A 21,982-nucleotide genomic window follows, 5' to 3' on the forward strand; every position below is an offset into this window, starting at 1 on the left:
GGGACAGGGCCTTTAGAATCCAGTCGTACCGCCAGCATCCCTCTGTATATTATTGTCCATTTTTACAGATGGAGAAACTGATGGTCGGAGAGGTAAGTGGCTTGCCCAAGATCACATGGCTAGTAACCACAAGAGTTGAGTGCAGGCCTCTCTGCCTCCTGAGACCATGTTGAGGATCTATCAACAATCCTGTCGGCAAAAGAGGGACAGGATGCCCATAGAGGACCTTGGGGAGGAGGCTCACAAAGTAAGACAAGCAGAAAAAAAATCTCTTAAAATTCACTGGATGTTCTCTATCCTTCACGACAACATATGCATTTGTTTTTTTTTGTTTTTTTTTTTAAGATTTTATTTATTTATTTGAGAGAGAGTACATGAGTAGAGGGAGGGGCTGAGGGAGAAGCAGACTCCCCACTGAGCAGGGAGCGTGGGGGCTGGTGTGACCTGTGGCATGCCTGGGGCTCCATCCCCGAACCCCGGGATCGTGACCTGAGCCGAAGGCAGACACTCAACCAACTGAGCCAGCCAGGCGCCCCTGCATTTGTTTTAATATAAAAAAGAAGAGGTGAAATGAATTAGATTTGGGGAAGATAAAAAAGAAAATTGTTTTTTTCTCTCCAGTCTTAGAGCAAAAAATAATTTCCCAAGGCAAATGTCCCTTGCATCATGTTCCTCATCTACAGGGGGGCATGGAGGCAGGTCCGGTGGGATTGAACTTGGCTGTGATGGATCTCTCAAGTAAGACAGTGACATTTTACATATAAGATGTGTATATTCAACACAGCAGATGCTTCTTTCCCTTCCACCCAACAGCTCCACCACCACCAGCCCCTCTGGTCACTCCAGCATCTGTGTGTGTGGGAAAGAGGGTGCAGAGTGGGGGGAGTTGGTGGCATGCTGTCCTCTTGCCCTGGGACATCCCCTAGGACCTCAGAGTGGCCTGAGTGTCCGGGGAGAGACAAGGCAAGTGTACCCACATTAGGCAAACCCGAGAAAGTGGCCTGGGGGCATCTGGATCCCTATGATGAACAGAGTCTCTGTGTGACTTTATTTCTGGGGCTCTGAGGGCTGACCACTGTGGGAGAAATACTGATTCCTTGGCCAAGGGCCAAACTCCCAGTGTCCCTGCTAAAAGAACGCTGGTTTCTTTCACATATTAGGCAGCCATGTGCTCAGAGAAAATGGGCCCAACCTCCAAATCAAGACTTGAGGTTTGTTGTAGGTAAGTGATGAATCACCGAATTCTACTCCAGAAACCAGTATTGTACTATATGTTCACTAACTAAAATTTCTTTTAAAAATTATGCATTAAAAAAAAAAAACGGGTTGAACCAAATATAGGTATCAGGCCCCTCTAGTGACTGGGCTAGTAGTTGTCATGTGATCCAGTACGGGCCAATGAGATGATCAGGAAAGTCCGTGGGGGAGCTTCATAAGTGTGGAGGAAGTTCCTCCTTCCTCCCTTTCTTAGAGCTGTCATGAGAGAACATGGCCCTGGCAGCCATTTTGTGATCATGAAGATAAGAGACTCTCAGAGAAATCCAAGAATCCTGAGGCCTCTTGTTGCTGCTGTGATAGACCCTAGCATCACCTACCTCTGGATTTTGTGTTAATTGGAATAATCGATGTCATTACTGTTCAGGCTCTACTCAGAGACCACATATTATAGTGGTTAAGAGCACAGGCTCTGCCTAGGTTTGAATCTCTGTGGAGCCACCTAATACCGGGGTGATTTGGGGCATCTCTCTATGTCCCAGCTTCTTTACCTGTAAAATAAGGATAATGGATAATGATGACATCAGGCTTTGTGAGCATTAAGTGAGTTAATATTGTCATTCACGACCAGTGGAGGAGACAAAGAATGCATATCCTCAGCCTCATAATGAAGTTTCCCAGAGGAAAGAGAAACTACTCCAGATGGTGAGGAGGCAGGGAAAGTGACACTGGATCTGGATTTTGGAAGGTGAGTAAGGGTCCACTGTGTGGGAAAATTGATGGTTGAAGTTGGGGAAGCATTCTAAAGCAATAGAAACAGAATGAACACAGGCCCTGTAGCAGTTATCTGTGGCTGTGTAACAAATAACCCCCAAATGTAGTGATTTAAAATGAAATTGTTTGGGGCACCTGGCTGGCTCAGTCAGTCAAATGCCTTCAGCTCAGGTCACGATCTCAGGGTCCTGGGATGGAGCCCCATGTCAGGCTTCCTGCTCAGTGGGGAGCCTGCTTCTCCCTCTTCCTTTGCCCTTCCTCCCTGCTCATGCTTGCTCTCTCTGTCTCTCTTTTGCTCTGTCTCTCTCTCTCAAATCAATAAATAATAAAAAATAAAATAAAGTTGTTTTGGGGCACCTGGCTGGCTCAGCTGGAAAGGCGTGTGACTCTTGATCTTGGGGTTTGAGTTCGGGCCCCACATTGGGTGTGGAGATTATCCCCCAAAACAAATTTAAATAGAATGAAATTGTTTTATTATTTCTCATGGTTTTGTGGGTTGCCTGGGGCTTAGCTGGATGGTTCTTCTGCAGGTCTCACTTGGGGTCTCCCACATAGCTGCAAGCAGATGTCAGGTGGGGCAGGAACATCTAAGTGCGTTGGCAGGAACAACGGACAAGCTGTGCTCCGCTAAGACATTAGAATGGCTGAGCCCCTCTCTCCTGTGTAATTTCAGGGCTTCTCACTCTGTGGCTCAGAGCTCTCGAGAGCACAAAGGCCTTCTTTAAGGTTTTGGTCTGGAAATGGCATCCCTTCTGCCATATTCTGCTGGCAAAGATGAGTCACAAGGCCAAGCCCAGAGTCGAGGTGGATTGGAACGGGGCAAGGCGTGCCAACCCAGAGGCAGGTCCATGGAGGGCCATGTTTGGGAAGTGGCTATCACTGGGCCAGAGGTTGGAAAGCGTTTGCCTGAAATGTGGGGAGGTAGTGGTAAGTGAGGAAGCTGGAAAAGCAGAGAAGGCAAGAGTCAGACACAACTTTCTGTGTCTAAGTGTGTGGGGGAAGAGAAGCACCCGTACTTTGTGAGAAAGAAGGAAATACTCAGAATTCTGTCAACCATCTCCCCAAGCCCAAAATGCCATCAGTTGTCTCCCCATCTCCGTGGAGGGGGATGACAGCAAGGGCTGCAAAGCCCATCGAGGACCGCCCTATGTCAGAGGGGCCAGCACTCTCCCTTGAGGGAGGCATCTTGTCAGGGATTGTCCTCAGTTTGGAGACTCTGAGGCCACTGCAGAAACCAAGAGCTCAGAAGTCTTTAAAACAGTCTTTTACATCCTGAAAGTAAAAATCAAATCAGCTACTCTCTGCTTAAGAATCTCCAAGGCTCTTGACATAAAATCCAAACATCTCCCCACAGCCCTCACCTACATGATTTTTCTCCTTCTCTGTTTTTCTCTCCTACTCCTTCTTGGACCACTCTTGCCCTCCTCACTCACTCTGCTCTGGCCACATCCACCATCTTCCATCTCCTTCAACCCTCCTGTCCCAGGGCCTTTGAACCTGCTCTCCCTTCTACCTTTAGCTTGGAATGCCCTTCCCCCTGCTCTTTTATGGCTTGCTGATTACTCTGGTTTACCATTCACCTGCAGCATCACCGCTCCCTCCTTCCCATTGTTCTGACATTCATACTTTTCTTATTTCCTATTCAGCAATTATCAATATTAGATTATTTTTAAATGTCTCTGTTTATGCTTCACCATTCCTGCATTCCCAGCATGCAACATAAGCTTGACACATAGTAGGTGCTCAGGAAATACGCACTAAGTGAACAAGTCGTCTTTTCCTCATGGTGGGAGAGTTTGTCCTTTATCCTGGACGGTGAGGAGTTATGAAGGTTTATCAGCAGGAGAGTGACATGGCCAGACTTCTGCTTTTTAAAGGCCTACCCTGGTAGCTGCAGGGAGGTTGGGTTAGAGGAAGGATAAAACTAGGAGATGAAGATCAGAGAGGAGGCAGATGAGACTGGGAAGAGGTGGACAAGGGCAGTGGAGAGAAGGTAGAAAAGATATCAGTTCCCAAAGGGCAGGGGAGCTGGATGTCAATGAAATGTTATCTTACAAGAATCAGTTAATTTGCTCTTGATCTCTGTAGCTTTGATTTCCTCCTTTTGCTGACTTGCTCCTTTTCCATCACATCTTGGAGTTCCCAGGCCATCTGCGGGGAAGAGATATTACTTTACCTTTAATTGCTTTGCTGGAAGCCCATGCCTCAATCCATCCATGCCCTGTATTTCATCATTTTTTGGCTGCAGACCCTGGGAGTCAATGGCTTTGGCAAAGTCCAGGCTACAAAGGGGTTTGATGGACTATGTGCAGGTTTACCTGTCTCCTTCTGTGGGACCCTCTGGGGGCACCCATATTTCCTCCCAGGGAGGGAGCCGGGGCTTACCACAGAGCGTTACATGTAATAAACACTATAAAATGGTAGGTAGTAGATGAGTGGGGATGGCCAAGTGAGTGGGTGGGTGGGTGGATGGAGGATGGATGGATGGACAGACGGATGAGGGGGTAGGTAAATGGTGGACAGATGCATGAATATTTGGGCTGGATGATTATGTGGGGGGATGAATGAGTAGGTAAGTAGATGCATGGATAGGTGGATGGATAAGTGGATGAGTGAGTAGGTGGGTAAGTAATTGGATATATGGGTGAGTGGGTAAGTGAATGGGTAAGTAAATGAATGGGTAGATGAATGGATAAATGGTTGGTGGGTGTATAAATGGGTGGAAAGATGGGTAGTGGATAGAGTATGTGAATGAATGGAAAGGAAGATGGATGTGTGAGTACATGGGATTGATAGATAAGTGGATAGATGACTGGTTGGGTGTACAGTTGGATAACTTGGTGGCTATATGGTTGGATAGTATGTGGATGGTTGACTAGATGGCTGGGTTAATGGGTAGGTGGTAGGCAAAAGACGGAAGAAGAATAGGTAAATATATGGGTTGGTAAGAAAACCAGGCTCACCCTTTACCAGGAACCTGGGCCAGGAAACCCAGGGCTTGATAAAATCAATCAGGCTAGCATAGAATGGGATGGACACTAGAATCAGACATCTGGTCACTCAAGGATCATCCAACAGCTAATAAGTCTTTATATTAGAATATTCAGCCCAAGGGTGAGAGAGCCAGAAAGAATCTTAAATGAGGTCAGATACATGCAAAGCATTTAGTACAGTACCTGGTATATAGTAACTGCTCAATGTTAGCTGCTACTATTATGGTTGTTGCTGATGCTGTTATATTAATGTGTACTTACTAGTGTTCGGCATGGGTGCTGAGCACTTCGTATGCATTATCTCATTAGTCTCTCCTGCAACTCTGGGGGGTAGATTCTATCATTAGCCCCATTTTACTCATGATTATGATTATTATTATTGGGTGTGACGAAAGAGAAACAGGTGAGAAGCCTGGAGTCCAAGCTGATGGAAAATCCCCCGGGGCTGCTGGAACTTTGGGCAAGGCCACAGAAAGAGCAGTTGTCCCGAGTGACACCCACGCAGAGATGTCAATGATTTCCCTTGAGCCTTTGGGTGCCTCCATAACTACCCTCATAAAGCAATTATTCCTTCCCAGAGGTCTGTGGGGGAGAGGGGAGAGGGGACTCATTAATCTAATTCAGTGCCCAGAAGTTCCAAGAAACCTGAGGCCACTCAGTGGGATTATAAAGAGTGATGGCTGTTATTATGGGTTCTTTTTTTTTTTTTTTAAGATTTTTTATTTATTCGACAGAGACATAGCAAAAGAGGGAACACAAGCAGGGGGAGCGGGAGAAGGAGAAGCAGTCTTCCCGCGGAGCAGGGAGCCCAATGTGGGGCTTGATCCCAGGACCCTGAGATCATGACCTGAGCCAAAGGCAGACGCTTAATGACTGAGCCACCCAGGTACCCCGTATTATGGGGTTTAAGAAGAAGAAAAAAAGACTTTGAGTGGATACATCTCTTGCTACTACAGTTTACAAGGGATTCACTTGTATTTACAGGGGTGAATTGGGCTGACTTGATATCACTCAGCCTCAGGTAAAAAATCTCAACACCTCTCAGCAGGAAGTCTGCCAAGAAGGCCTGAGCAGATATAGTTTGTGACCTGGTGCGGGCGCTCAGCTGCCTACTCTTTGGTTGACCTTTGGGATGCTGTTCCCCTTGATGAGCTTTTAATTTTTCCCATCTGCAAAATGACATGGTTATACTTGAACTCTTTCCGGGGGGAGGGGTCCCTTTTCTGTAAAACATTCTGAATTTTATTATTCTTTTTGCCCTGTTTCCTGTAAGTTCATTTTCTTTTCCTCTGTTTCTTATAAGTACATTATAAGGAGATGGGAAACTTTTGGTTTGTGGAGAAAGAATTGTATCAGTTGGACTCTTTGGGACATAAAGGAAAATATCACAACTCAGTCTGGTTTAGGTAAAAAAGGAATATTTACTAGCTCACACAGCTGGAAAATCCAGGGGCAATGCCTTCAGGCATGACTGGATCCAGAAACTCTAACGACATTGTCAGGACTCAGTATCTCAACCTCTGGGCTCTACTTTCCCCGGAATTGGCTTTATTTCTAGGCAGTCTCCTCTCTTATGATGGCAGAAAATTCTAGGAAATGAAGGCCAGATGTTTTCAAATAGTTAGTCTTTTCATTCAGAAAGGAAAAATTCTGAACTGTGCGCTGCGCAGAGCCTGGGGAAACAGAGACAGAGCTATTCCCACTGTCTGCACTTCCAAGATCCAGGTATATCTAGATGTTCTTTATCCAAATCTGGAACCAAACTTTGCAGGACTTGGGCCACCCAGAGGGAAGGATCTGAATGACATGGAGTATCTAGCACTAGCCTTGGGCTTGGGGAAGAATCAATCTCCTTCCAGAGCCTTACGGCCGTGAAATTGCCCAACCATCTTCACTACCATCATTCCAGTCCCAGCCCCTCACCACTGGCCCGGACAATTGCAGATGCCTCATGAGGGGTCTTCCTGCTGCCATCTTTGTCCCCCAATACTCCATAATGCACACAGCAGCTGGAAGAATCACTTCCAAAAATATATCTGCACATGGACTTCTCTGCTTAAACGCTATCATGGCTTCCCATCAGGATCAGAAACAACTCAAACTCGTTCCTTAACCTTGAGAATAAAATTCCAACAAGGCTCTGTGTGGCCTAGTCCCATCTACCTCTCTAACCTTCCTTCCCAAGGTCATTTCCACCTTACGGCCTTTGCTTTTATTGGCTCCCCTGCCTGTAACCCCTTCCTCAGAATTTCACATGGTTGTCTTCTTCCTGCCCTCAGGCTCTGAGCTTAGATATATCACCTCCTCCTGGAAGACTTCCTGCCTGACACCCTTATCTAAAGTTGCTGGCGCCTCTCAGACATGCTTTACCACTTCCTCTTGTTTACTTTTCTTCATGGCATTTATCACAATCCAAGTGATCTGATTTATTTAACTTGTTTATTAACTGTATTCCTCACCAGAATATAAGTCCAAAAGCATAGGGATTGCTTGTTTTATCCTTCTCACTGGATCCCCAGTGTCTAGAGTAGTGTTTGGCATATAGTAGGTGCTCACCAATTAGTGGTTGAGAGAATAGCATTTCCAGACTAGCAAATACCTTTGTCTTCTATTAAATTAATCTAGGGTTTTTCAACCTTGGCATTATTGACATTCAGACCTGGAGAATTATTTATTGTGAGTGCCCATCCTGTGCACTGGAGGACGTTTAGCAGCATCACTGGCTTCTACCCACAAGAGGATGACATCTTGGAAAAGGACCATGATGATGGAGGTGATGAAAGTAAACAGATTTAAAAAATATAGTAATATTGGGGCACCTGGGTGGCTCAGTCTGTTAAGGGTCCAACTCTTGATTTCATCTCAGGTCTTGATCTCAGGGTCATGAGTTCAAGCCATGTGTTGGGCTCCATGCTGGCTGTGGAGCCTACTTTAAACATATGTATATATGTATGTGTATATATATATATATATATGTATATATATATATAAAATGTTATACTATTCATTATATTATATATTATACTATATATTATATATTATACTATATATTATATATAATATTATACTATATATATAATATTAGGTACAATACTATGGAAATGAATCTCCTCATTTTATAAATGAAGAAAAGGGCCAGAGAGGGGAAGGGGCCCTGTGGCTTAGTCACAGCTTTCTCTTCCAAAGCAGGGGGCTTACTGTGTATCCCTAGCTCCTATTTACTTGTCATGCAGTAAATATGTATTTGGAAGAATAAATGAATAAACATGAGGTCCAACTATGGTATCCTTAGGGAAGCCTTGCTCACCTCTTCAGGTAAATCCTTTGGTTCTATATTCATTTCTGGAGATTATTTGATGGATTCTGACTCCTCCACTGGACAAGAGTTCCAGGGGAGGATGGTTCCTTTGCCCAGCCTGGCACAGGGCCAGGCACCCAGTAAGCTCTCAATAACCAGCTGCCCAAGGTAACATGAATGAATGAATAATGAATCGCCAGGCTCTATAAACCAGCTGACCCCTCACTCTCTCTTCCCCTCACCTTACTTTATTTTTCATCTTTGCTGTTGCCACCAGCTGCCACATTGCATATTTATCTGTTGATCTACTTCATTGTCTACCTTCCTCCACTAGAATCAAGAATTCCATCCTAGAATTAGGTTTTAGAATCTAGCATGGAAGCTCATGAAAGCAAGGGCTATTTAAAATTGCAATCTGCCCCCACCCCACCCCTGCCTCTATCCCTCTCTACTTCCTTATCCCCCCAGCGCTTATCACCGTCTGACATATTTTTTTACTTTCTTGTTTTTTGTCTGTCTGCAGCCAGCTCTCCAAGGGCTGAACGTTTGTGTTTGATTCACAGCTGTTTCTCAGCCGCTTATCCTAGTGCCTCACACAGAGTAGGCGCTCACCCCCAAGTTCTTCACCTGACAAAAGAAGGCAGGATTGCTAGGCAGCCAGGAAAGGGAGCCCAGGTGGGAAGGGCCGGGCCGCCAGGTGCATCTCCTTCGCGCAAAGCCCTAGCCCGCCCCCAGCCTCACCTGGAGGCTGGGCCAGGCAGGCAGGAGTTAAGCGGCGCGCACGCTTCCGACCCGCAGGTGGCGCCGTCCCGCCTCGGTGCCCGACTCCGGGCGCTCCGAAGTGCGGGACAGAATCGCAGCCAGCGCAGAGCCTAAGCTCAGCCCCGACTTGTTGATCTCGCTCAAGCAGCCGCCGCCGCCGTCGCCGCCGCCGCCACCGCCGCCGCCGCCGCCGCCGCGGGAGCAGAGCAGGAGCAGGAGCAGGAGCAGGAGCAGGAGGAGGTGGAGCAGGAGGCGCCGCCCGATCGCGGACCTGCCACCCGCGCCCCCAGCGCTCGCCCGCGCCCCCAGCCTCGGAGAGGGAGCCCCGGCTCCGCGGCGCCTGCAGCCCTAGCGCGTCGCCTGCCTGGCCGGCGTAGGCCGGGCCCAGCCCGGCCCCGGGTCCGCCGCTGCCCGCGGGCGGGGGCGCCCGGGCTGCCGGGGCGATGCGCGTTCCCTGGCCCCGGGAAGCGGCCGCCCTGGGGGTGAGTGTTGAGGCGCGCGGCCAGCGGCGGGGACACAAGGGGACAGAGGAAAGGGGCTCGCCTGCCGCGGTTCGGCCTGTTGGTCTACCTGGGCTCCGCGGCTTCAGGCCGGCGGGGGTATTATTGGGGGTTCTTCGGCAAGGGTTGGGGCCTGGGGAGGCGCGAGGGGAGAGGGCGTCAGGATCACATTCTTGGGGGCTCAGGGCAGCCCCCGAAATCACCAGCGCGCGGCGGGAGGAAGGCACGTTTTGAAAAGGCCAGAAAATTCAGCTCCTTTCCCCGCCTCCCACCTCCCCCACCCCTTCCCTTCCAAGCCCCGGGAAAGGCGCAGAACCCGGAGTTATAAAAAGCCATCGCAGGAGAGGAGCGAGGGGTGGGGGCGGGGGCGGGGAAGGAGAGAAGGAAGGATGGAGCAGGTGGATCTGCAGGACTCTGCGCGCCCCTCCTGCGGTGGGGTAGGGGGCACAGGGGGAGGGGCAGGACTCCGCACAGATCTTGGCTTTGCGTCTTTCAGGGCTCACTTAGTTACCGGAGCGACCTCAAGAGATGCTCCCGTGCTTTAGGGAGAGGGGTCGCTCCGGAACAGCGAGGCTGTCTTTGACCACCCCGTCAGTTATGACCTCCGACAGGTGGGTAGCTGAAATCCCCCCAGAATTTCCCCCAAGTCTTTTAAGGTTTAGAAAAAGCCAACCCACTGCCACCCCCTAGAGCTCAAATTCGAATTATTTCGGAGCAGGGGGAAGGAAAAGATGAGAAATCTCAAAAAAAAAAAAAAGTTTTTCATGCAGCGCCCCTTTTGCCCATTGTGGGGCTGGTTCGGGACTCGACGGGGAGACCCAGAAAGAAGCGAGTTTCAGCACTCGAAGGGGAGGACAGCGCCCCGGGCGGCTGGGTCTGGCCTGGGCGGCAGAAACCCGGGGTGGGGCCTCCCGGATCCCCGAAGCGCCTCTTGGGGGCCCTCTCCCCGCCCCGAAGAGCCGCCCCTCCCTCCACCCATGGGGTGGGGCGGACTTCAGCACTGGCGGGAGGGACAGCGCCAAGCCATTCAGCAACAACCCCCCCCCCCCAGCCCCCGCCCCCCAGTCCTGAGCCGCTTAGGCACCGGGAAGGTCAAGGCCGGTTGGGGCCCCGGTGGAGAGGTGGGGAGGGGCCGCACCCAGCTCCCTGTTTCCTGACCCGCGTCCGCTTCCTGCCTTTCAGCGGTCGGGATGGAGGTGAGAAGCCGGCCTTGACGCGCGCCCGCGCCGTCCCCTGCACCCCCAGCAGCCCACAGCGCTCCCTGCCCCCCTCCCCCGCAGCGGCCGGCCTTGCCGTCCAGTGACAGCGGCCTGGGGGGGGCAGGGGGGGCGGGGGAGGCCGGACCAGCGATGCCGGCGGGCATGACGAAGCATGGCTCCCGCTCCACCAGCTCGCTGCCGCCCGAGCCCATGGAGATCGTGCGCAGCAAGGCGTGCTCGAGGCGCGTCCGCCTCAACGTCGGGGGTCTGGCACACGAGGTGCTCTGGCGCACCCTGGACCGCCTGCCCCGCACGCGGCTGGGCAAGCTACGCGACTGCAACACGCACGACTCGCTGCTCGAGGTGTGTGACGACTACAGCCTCGACGACAACGAGTACTTCTTCGACCGCCATCCAGGCGCCTTCACCTCCATCCTCAACTTCTACCGCACTGGGCGGCTGCACATGATGGAGGAGATGTGCGCGCTGAGCTTCAGCCAAGAGCTTGACTACTGGGGCATCGACGAAATCTACCTGGAGTCCTGCTGCCAAGCCCGTTACCACCAGAAGAAGGAGCAGATGAACGAGGAGCTCAAGCGGGAGGCCGAGACCCTGCGGGAGCGAGAGGGGGAGGAGTTCGATAACACGTGCTGTGCAGAGAAAAGGAAAAAGCTCTGGGACCTCCTGGAGAAGCCCAATTCCTCCGTGGCTGCCAAGGTGAGTCCGGGGTCTGCGGGCAATTGCACTGGGGGCTCTGCCTGGGTCCCCGGCTGGAGGACCGCCGCTGGAGGGGGGGGTGTCTCTGGCTTCGTTCCCAAAGAACACCAGGAAGGGGTAGGGGCTGTGGCCCAGACCTCAGAGGTGAGGACCAACACCTTCCAACTGTTCCTGTTTGCATTGGTCACCTCATCCCCTGATCATTCAATACTTTATACCTCGACTCTGTTGGAGAAGAGGATTTGCGGTGATGTAAACTCCCACAGCCAGAGGGTGGACACTGTAAATAAGAAGGCACAGAGGGACGGTAAAGCCTTGCTGGGATGGAGTTGAGTTTGGTCTATATACATAATGCTCCCTTGTGGAGTCCTAGACCCAGGCGGGAGTTGGGGGGGGGGTCACCTGCGATTCTAATACTTACCCCTCTATTTATAACCCCACTTTGCCCCAAGGAAGGAATGAAAGCAGCTTACAGATGTGCTTGGAGGACATTGAGATACTGTCAGGCAGTTTTAACATAAGTAAGAAAAATGAGGCAAAGGGACTCTGAGGGGTAGGTATGTATGTGCATGCATGGCGCACGCAGCTGCCTGTGGATGCTTGTGGGCGAAGGGTCACCCCTGGTTTGTTCTTTATTTATTTGGTGAGTTTATTCCAAGAATGATTTGGTGCAGCTTGTAAAGATGCTTTGGCTGTTGGAAGAGGATGTAAATTTTGAAATAAGAGAGAAAAATTAGGCAAAATGTGAAAAATGAAGCAGAAGGAGGCAGAAAGGCTTAGATCACACGAAGTGGACCAGTGTGCTGCTGGGTAACGGCAGAGGGTATGCCAGCCTGAGACAGACTTGGGGTGGGGGGCCAGGCCAGAGAAGGGGGTCAGTGCTGATGAGCTGCTTCTTTGTGTTAGGCTGGGTTCCAGGAATGCCTTGGAGAGATGGGGCCTGTCTTCAGGTGGCCAACGTGCTGGGTGTTGGGAGTAAATGACAACACAGTGTGTTCAGTGCTCTAGAAGAGGTTGTGTGAGGCCCAGGGGGAGCCAGAAATAAGAAGTGTTGATGTTGAAATCCAGGAGTACCACATTGGGAAAGACATGCAGAACACTCTCAAATAGTGGGGCCAGGAGGGGCTGGGGGTGGGGGACAGGTAGGTAAATGTGTTCGAGACAAAAGGAAAAAGGCAGGAGGAAGCATCATGTATGTGCTCGGGCTGCCTCGTGTCCCGCCTGGCCTCTCCTTGTGGGATCCCCCTGGCTTAGTTGGCCCCTCACTGAAGGTCCACCTGCAAGGCTGGGTCTGAAGGGGACACTGTGGGGTCCTTTCCCCAGATCTGGTGGCTTGGGGAGAGGCCTCTGAGAGTAGTTGCAGGAGGGGGTGGCTGGGAAGAAGGTGGAGGGAGGCCTAAACGTTTTCTCTCTTCCCTGGCAACCCCAAAGAGAATGCAGAGATTTCTAGGCCTGGTTCCCTCTTCTGTGCGCTGCCTCTGACCATAATCCTGCCCTAGGTTTCGTGTCCAGAAAGCTTCCTTCTTAAGACAGCCACTCACCCTTAACCGGCTTAGGATCAGCAGACTTATTTTGCTATTTCCAGGCCTGACACGGGTTCCTCCTACACACACCTTGGTTAGGCCCAAACATGACTATTCCCCGTCCCTGTCCTGTCCCTAAGACATGAGAATGAGGGGCCGGGGAGGGTCGAGTCACCCTCCCAAGGAAGAAGCCGGCAAAGGGCTGTGTTTGGGTTGGCGTCCGGCAGCAAGACAGGGGAGGGAGCTCAGGCTTGCAAAAGGCGCTGTTTGGTAATAAACAGCCTCATCTTGCCCTCGGGTTAATCCGCTCACAGGGACAAGCTTCATGACCTCTCCGTGATCCCAGGCTCAGGCTGTCAGTTCACATTCCTGGCAGATGGACGGTCTAGGACATTCTGCAGCTAGAGCTGAAATGGGGAGGCTCACAGGCAAGCATGATCATTGGTCCCCCAGTACAGAAATCCTGACCATTGATCAAACATTCACTGTTTGAAATGTAACAACACAACTGGGTTGTGTTGTGTCCTTATACCAGCTCTCTGTTATTATCCCGCCTTTTGCAAATAGGGAGGTTTGGAGAGGTTGAGTAACTTGCCTAAGGTCACACAGCAGGCAAGTAAGAGTAGCCAGAGATTCAAACCCAAGCGTAATTTTGAAGACGTTGTTCTTTCCATAGTGATTAAGTGCCAAAGACTTCTCCCCAGTCTCCCTGCTTCCACTTTTGCCCCCTGCAAATCCATTGCCCTCACCACAGCCAGAGGGAGCTTTTCAAAATAGAGACTGGATCACATTATTCATCTGCTTAAAATCCTGCAGAGGTTTCCCACCACCCTCAGAATAAAATCCAAACCTTCCGCCACGGCATATCAGACCCTACCGAATCAGTCCCCATGTCCTCTCTCTGAGTTCATCTATTCAACTCTCCTCTGGTTCACTGGGCTCCAGTCCATTGGCTTCCTTGCTGTTCCCTACCCAGGGCAGGCCTTTTGCACTTACTATTCCTGCCACCTGGAATGCTTTGCCCCCTCTTGTCCCATTCCAGCTGCTTCTCTTCATTCCTCATTTGAGCAAGTCCCTGCTCAAATAACCCCTCCTCCAGGAGACTTTCCTGACCCCTGTCTAAAATGTTCTCCTTCCCCTTACTCTCTGCACCCACACTCAATGTCTTTCCTGCCTAGGCTTGGAGCACCACCTGAAATTTTATTTGCTTCCTTTTCTTTCTCCCCCTCCAGAGTACAAGCTCCATGAGTTACAGTCACAGCTCTGTTCCCAGCACCCATCAAGGTGGCTGGCCCAGAGGAGCTCCAAATAACTACATGTGGACTGAATGAATGAATCAAGCAATCAGTCAGTCAGTGTGTCTTGGGTTTTGGGGCTCTGTCACTTGTTCCTCACCACCTGCCTGCGACCCAGCTTCCTGGCCTCCTTCAGTCACGTGTACTTTGCCCACCCCACCCCATCCATCCCCCAGGTTAGATGCCTTGCTTATCAGAGCAGCAAAGCCTATGGAAATTTCTCAGAGGCCACAGAATGAGATGGTCAAAGGGAGGCTCATTTCTCGGTGGTTGTGAGATGCAGGAACAAGCATATCTCCTACGTTTAGAGCAAGGACAGACCAGGGTCCCAGGCCCAGTCCCACCACCTCCCCAGTTTCTGACCTCAGGCAGGTTCTTCACCTCTGCAAGCCTTCGCCTTCCACCTATAAGGTGAAGATGCAAGGCCCTTCTTGCAGGGTCATCATGGAAATCATGTTTGTGAAGATTTAGCACGGTGCCCAGCACATGGGCGTAGGTGGGGCTCGTTGCTATAAATAGGAGCAGAGTCCTTTCTCTATGACTGGGTGGGCTGAGTTGCGACAAACTCTTTCCTTCTGATAGCAGTACTGGGAGACGGAGCTGACGCTGTTAATAATTGATGGGATGTTCTGGCAACACGGAGACAAACCAAAGTACAGGCTCTAGCCTTCACCGTCAGGGGAGTGAAAATCAAAATCCATTAGGCAAAAGCCAGTGTGATGATTCTTGTTTGGAAGCTGGGGTCAGCCCCGTCCGAGCGGCAGGATTGTGGTCCTGGGCCACCACTGGGTTTCTGCTTTCTTGGAAAAATCTCCAGGCTTTTCTTAGCAGGAGAGAGAGGGAAATAATTCGCCAGGCCAGGAGGGTCTGCCTTCCCTGGAATAGTCTCAGGGCATGTATCTCAGTCTGATTGGCTACTGTTGATTGTGCCAGGCGCTAGTTAGTGGTACTTTATATCCCCTATCTCATTGAAATCCCTTCAACAATCCTATCAGGTAATCTGCCAATTTGGACTGCAAGTAACAGAATAGAAAACTAAAAGTGGCCTCTACAAGGAGGAAGATGCATCATCTCACGTAACAAAAAATTCCAAGGTAGCTGGTTTTGGGCTAATGGCTCCATGATACCATCAGGATTCTAGAATCGTTCCATCTTTCTGCTCTTCCAGCTCCTGCAGGTGGCTTGGCCCTCAGGCTTGATGCCTCATGTCACAAGACAGCTAATGTAGACCCATGAGGTCCAACCAGTGAAGAGGGACATTTCATCCCGTATGCCACCTTTTTCCCTGAAAGGCAAACCTTTCCCAGGAGCCCCCTCAGACTTCTTTTCAAATCCCATTGGCCGGAATCAGGTCACATGCTCATGCTCTCACAGCAGGGAAGCCGGGGAAGGCAAGCGTCTGCCATTTTCAGATGCAGGAAGGAATGGCTTCAATGAGTGGTATTAAGACTCTTTCACAAAGAGAAAATTGAGGCTCTGGGAGGTGAAATCACTTGCTGGAACTCCCACAGTTAAATGCTCAATAAATATTTGTTGCAGGAATGAAAATGGCAGAGCTAGGGCCTGAACCCAGGCTGGTCTAGTTCCCAGCTTGTGTTTCTTAATCCTGGAATCTTGGGCAGATCATTCAAGCTGTCTGCACTTTAGTGAGCTCATTGGCCAAATGTCAGAGCAATGGCCACCTCTTGGGGCGGTTTTGATGACTCAGCGAGATTTCAGATGTGAATATAATTTGCAAATGGAAAGTACTTTATAAATATGAATAATCATAATAATGACATATTATTATATTCAAAAGTGGGAGTGGTCTTTATTTAAAGTTAGTGGTCAGTATTTTGCCCACCACAGATTTGATTAAGAATCATCTGTGGGTGGGGGTGGGGAGCCTGCCTGGCTTAGTCGGTAGAGTGTGCGACTTTTGATCTTGGGGTCGTGAGTTCAAGCCCCATGTTGGGTATCGAGATTACTTAAAAAATAAAATCTTAAAAAAAAAAAAAAAAAGAATCATCTCCAGGGTCTAGAAGATGTGGTTGAGTTCTCAGGTCCATGGCTTACCAGGAATATGACCTTGGGTGAGTTCCTTCCCTTCTCTGAGTCTTAGTGTCTTCATCTAGGAAATGGGAATTAAAATGGAGCCCACCTGAGAGGGCCAGAAGGAGATAATCTGCATAAAGTGCCTGGCACATGGTCAGCATTCGATTAATGACAACAGCGATTATTAGCATTATCAGGGGATTCCTCTCTGCTGGCTACACCCCTGGTTGGCAACATCTCCTGTCCCAGTGTTGTGGATTGCCCGATCACTGCCTGCCCCTTCAGGATTTCATGCCTCTAATGTGATGATGCTTCTGCTTCCTTAACCTGAGCCAGGGGGATTCGTATATTGTCATCAAGAAAAAATGAGGGCGGGGGTGTGTGTGGGGGGGGGAGAACCGAAAAAATGAGGGAAACCAATGTGGAATCTATGGGGCCTTTTCAGCGCTATGAGTCATCTGTGGCCGAGGCTCTTGCCAGCCCCAGGTTGGTCATCCTAGATGTTTGTGTTTATTCCTTGGAGATGATATTGCAGAGATCTGGAATCCTGGCTGTGGGGTCACACCATCCTGGGTTGGAATCCCAGCCCTGCCATTTCCTAGCTCTGCACTTTGGGCAAATCGCTTCACCTCCCCTAGCTTCCATTTCCAAATCTGTAGATGAGGAAGAAAATAAACACCCCCACCCCCTCGACCCCCCACCTCACAGGGCTGGCCAAGGGATTAAGTATGATGGTGGATGTAAGGCGCTAAAGCCGGGCATCAGAAATCCAGGATCCCCATTTGATATAAGGAAACACGGAGGATGCTCCAGCGACTTACCTGGGTCACACTGCAAGTCGGTGACAGGTCAGGGACCATTTCTAGGCCTTTCTGACCTCATTGGTACCCTCACCGAGGCTCAAAGATCTTTCCATTCCATTAGGATGCTTGACCAGGATCATACCTTGGCAGCTGGTCTCTTGGGGGTTTTGAAAGGCTACAAAATGTGAAAATGTGAAAATTCTTAGGGAGGAAAGGTGTTGGCCAAATGAGGAGTTTGGCCGAAGCTTCATTAATTGAAAGAGAACAAGCTAGTAGTAAACACCAACTCCATACCCAGCACTTTGTGTATGTCCTAGACTTGATAGTAGCATGGATGGGAGCCCTGATTTTAGAGCTGGATGGCCCAAGTTCAAAGTCTGGTTCCTTTACTCACTAACCATGTGATTTGGGATAGACCGCTGTACCTCTCCGTGCCCTGGTTCCTTCACGCATCAAGTGAGGGCAGTAACAAAGCCTGTCTCACGGAATTGCTACCACATTAAATGAGTTAATGTATGCAAAGGGTCTGGCACATAGAAAGCCTTCAGTAACTTTTAGGGGTTTTGTTTTTAATCGTCATTGTCTCATTTAATCCTCCTGATGATCCTGCCAGATAAATAAGCTCCTTTTCAAAAATTAAAAAAAAAAAAGCCGTTGTCTTCTAAAATGAGACATGCTCATTGTAAGGTGAGGTTATATAACTTGCTCACCATCGCAGGGACAGTTGGGGCAGAACGGGGACTCAGCCCCAAGAGAGGAGAGGCCGTGTCCCACCCAGATCCTTTTAGCTCTTACCATTTCTGTGCCACCAGCCCAAATCCCAGCTGCCCAGCACCTGCAGTGCTTTGCCTTAGAGGCTTCCTTTGGCCTGTGAGTCCAGTAACGACAAGGACATAATGCCCCACCCAGAGCAGCCCTCCACTGCTGACTGATGGGGGAAGCTGTATAAACACCCTGGCTCCCTCACCCCTGGATGGGGGCAGGGTAACTCAGAGGTGCCCCAGAGTTCCTGGTGCCCACAGTATTTCCTTGCTTGATAATAAACACTGTTTGGCTTCTTTCCCTTCCCTGTCTCACGGCCCCTCTCCCCTACCAGTGTTTTCTGGGATGACTTCCCACATAAGCTACTTGTACTTGGATCCTTGTCTTGGGGTCTGGTTCTGGTGGAACGAACCACAGATCTGTGGGACATGTCACGTCTTCAGTCCTGATTGTCTTGTGGGCTAAAAAAGCATCTTACAACAAAACCCATACCAGAGATCCTCCTAAAAGAAGAGAATCCAGGGCTGGTGGGCTCAGTCAGCCTCACCTCTGTCTCCTGGATAAAATAAGAACTGACAATGACAGTAGCTACCACCCAGTGCTTATGGAGTGGTGCAGACGCAAGGAGCTTTACGGCCCCCCGGATCTGACGCCCAGGCCACCCTGTGAGGGAGGGACAATTATCTCTACTCATAGCCATGGAAACGGAGGCCCAGAGAGGTGAAGGGGCTGGCCCACAGTCACACAGGGAATGGGAGGGCTCCCTGACTTTGAGCCCATGGTCTGGCCTCTGGGCTGTGTGAAAAGCCTTCAGGAAGTGAGAGGAAATCTCCAGGAGCCATCCCCACCTTGCCCTTCTCACCCTGGGGAACAGGCTTTGAGGGGAGAGATGGGTTCGGCGTCTCCCACCTGACTTGGGAGTGTTCCTGGCGCCTGATCCGTCAGGACCGTGCCCCCAAAGGCTACTGGATGGGACTACTGAGACACAGGATTAGCACTGGGCATTATTTTAATAGGTAATTTAATAGATAAGGCCCAACCTTCTTCCCGAGGGAGAGAGAGATTCTTGGTTTCGGTGCCTCTGGTAAAGGTGAGCATGACCAGCCAGAATTCACATGTTGATGTCCAGGGCACGGTTCTCCTTAAAATGTTTCTCCGGTGACATAAATAACAAATAAGACATAATGTCACCACACAAGACGTATTCCTAAGGGCCTGGGTTCAAATCCCACCTCCATCACTTCCTGGCAGTGCAAGCGCATGGGGCGCCTCTCCTCTGTAAGATTGGGAAGTAGACATGATAAATAGGACATACTCCACAGAGCGGTGCTATTCAAGCCTGGCTGTACCTTCAGATCCCTTGAGCTTTGAAAAACACTTATGCCTGAGCCCCACAATTGGAACACAACCCCCCAGATGTGTTCTTGTTTTATTTCTGGCAAAATACATAAAACATAAAATTCACCATCTTAACTGTTTTTAGGTATATCATTGAATACCGTTAAGTATATGCACATTGTTGTGCAACCAGTCTCCAGAAATTGTTCATCTTGCAAAACTGAAACTCTGTATCTATTAAACAATAGCATTCCTTTCCTCACCCCTCGGCCCCTGGCAACCACCATTCCGCTTTCTGTCTCTATGAATTTGACTGCTCTAGGTGCCTCATATAAATGGAATCATATAGTATTTGTCTTTTTGTGACTGGTTTATTTTACTTAGCGTAATGTCCTCAAGGTTCATCCATGTAATAGCCTATGCCAGGATTTCCTTCCTTTTTAAGGCTGAATAATACTCCATTGTACGTGTTTACCACACTCTGTTTAGCCATTCATCCATCCATGGATGTTTGGCTTGCTTCCACATTTTGACCACTGCGAATAACGTTGCTATGAACCTGGGTGTACAGATATCTCCTCCAGACCTTCTTTTCATTCTTTTGGGTGTATATCTGGTAGTGGAATGGCTGGATCACATGGTAATTCTTTTTTTGCTTTTTTGAGGAACTGCCATACTATTTTCCCCAGCAGCTGCACCATCTTGCATTCCCACCAACAGGGCACAGATTTCCAATTTCTCCACATCCTCACCAACACTTGGTATTTTCTGTTCTTTTGATAATAGCCATTCTTCTGGGTGTGACGTGGCGTCTCATTGTGGTCTTGATTTGCATTTCACTAATGACAAGTGATGTCGAGCATCTTTTCATGTGCTTGCTGGCCATTTGTACGTATTCGTTAGAGAAATGTCTATTCAAGTAATTTCCCTGTTTTCTAATCAAGTTGTTTGTTTTTTTGTTGTTGAGTTGTAGAGTTCTTTAAATATTCTGGATATTAACCCCTTATCAGATCTATGATCTGCACACATTTTTCCCCATTCTGTAGGTTGCCTTATCACTTGGGTGATTGTGTCTTTGATGCATCTAAGTTTTTAATTTTGATGAAGACCTATTTGTCTCTTTTTTCTTTGGTTGCCTGTTTTGGTGTCATATTCAAGAAGTCATTGCCTAATCCAATGTCATGAAGCTCTCCTCCTATCTTTTCTTCTAAGAATTTTATACTTTTAGATCTTACATTGAGGTCTTTGAAACATTTTGCGCTAATTTTTGTGTGTGGTGTGAGGTAAGGGACCAACTTTATCATTTCACATGTGGGCACCCAGTTTTCCCAGCACCATTTGCTGCTCTGGATGACTTTGACTCTTGGGGAGAGCCCTGGGGTAGGGAGAGTCAGAGGTCCTAACAGGCATAGAGCTCTGTGCACAGTGCTGGGGACATAGGGAGGTGCTGTCTGGGTAATTGTTGACAGAGATAAGGGACAGTCCCTGAAACACCCAGCATGGCTCCACCATTCCTCTTCCACTCATGAAAATTTTGTGGAAAGACAGTCAAACACAAGCATGGGTGACACCTGTCTGGAATGTGGCCACTTCTCACTGCCCCACTGCTGCATCCCCGACTCAGACCCCCATCCTTTCCCATCTGAACCACTGCAGGAGCCTCTTCCTGTCTGTGCTTCCATCTTCATACTACCCCCACAGTCTGTCCCCCACATGCAACCAGAGGGACTTTTATGAGTCAGATCTGCTCACTACCCTGCTCCGAATCCTTCCTGATGGAGAAGACAGCATGTGCTAAAGCCCTGGGGCAGTCTGGGGCAGTCAAGGAACAGCGCCAGGTGACCAGTGTGGCTGGAGCAGAGTGAGCCAGCAGGGGCGTTGGGGAGATAAGATCAGAGGGCTGAACTTGTCTGTCACTGTCGGACCATGGCCTTTCTACTGAGCCTCCACACAGGCCTCCCTGCCTCCAGCCTTCCTCTGCAGAGAAGAACCAGAGCCATCTTTCTCAAGTATAATCTGCTCACATCATCCCCTTCCAGAAACCCTTCTAAGGTTCTCACTGTTCCCAGGATAAAGTCCAAACTCCTTAGTTGACCCTCAAGGCTCCAGCCAACCTCTCCACCTTCACTTCCTTCCATACCTTCTCCCCGACCCCTCTGCTCATTCCACACCCACCTCTGGCATTCCCGGACTACTCCATCCTTCCCTAGTCCTGCTCTACACCTTTGCCCAGACTGATTGTTCTGCCTTGCACCTCCTTCTTCCTCTTGTCTCCCTGCAGTCTCTCTTTCCTCCCTTCACCACCCACATCCTCTTCAGGCAGCCCTGGCTGCTCCCTCCTCTGTGCTCGGAAAGCCTGATGTTCATACCTTCCTCACACAAAACACTGTGGAGAGTAGCTTATGGGCTGTTCTGTGGATGCCAGGCCTGGCCCACAGAGAGACAGGGATGCTTTAAAAAGCAGGCTTAGCAACCTGACTGCCTGGATTCAGATCCCAGCTCAGGGATGATTCAAGCTGTGTGTCCTTGGTGGGATGACTTCACTTCTCTGGGCTTTGACTTCCTGATCCGTAATCTGGGGAGTCTCACAACAGCTGGGGTGATGGTTCTATACGAAGCACTCAGAGCAGTCCCGGGCACTCAGCGAGTGTTCAGGACAAGTTAACTATTGTTATTATTTTTGCTTAAGTGTTAGTAAATGTTTATTTTTATTTTTTTTAAAGATTTTGTTTATTTATTCATGAGAGACAGAGAGAGAGAGAGAGAGAG

At 49.6% G+C, this 21,982-nt stretch overlaps 1 protein-coding gene across 4 annotated transcripts in view; it reads left to right on the forward strand.

Annotated features, from left to right (window-relative positions):
- Positions 1–9,204: 9,204 nt before the first annotated feature.
- KCNB1 (potassium voltage-gated channel subfamily B member 1) overlaps positions 9,205–21,982 on the forward strand; it is a 103,754-nt gene continuing 90,976 nt past the window's right edge. For 2 of the 4 annotated variants that reach the window (XR_012375588.1, XR_012375589.1), the window contains exon 1: positions 10,680–11,458. Coding sequence is in view for 2 of the 4 variants with exons in the window: in XM_073883924.1 (XP_073740025.1) it covers positions 10,892–11,458 (567 nt within the window). In the remaining 2 variants the exon portion in view is untranslated. Of the gene's footprint in view, positions 9,525–10,077; positions 10,154–10,679; positions 11,459–21,982 lie in introns of those variants that run through there. The other 2 variants (XM_073883924.1, XM_073883925.1) reach the window with 2 other exon arrangements.

Source organism: Callorhinus ursinus, unplaced genomic scaffold (genome assembly GCF_003265705.2).
Source record: "Callorhinus ursinus isolate GAN/ISIS: 27379988/994484 unplaced genomic scaffold, GSC_fseal_2.0 scaffold53, whole genome shotgun sequence".
In the NCBI taxonomy this organism is placed as follows: domain Eukaryota; kingdom Metazoa; phylum Chordata; class Mammalia; order Carnivora; family Otariidae; genus Callorhinus; species Callorhinus ursinus.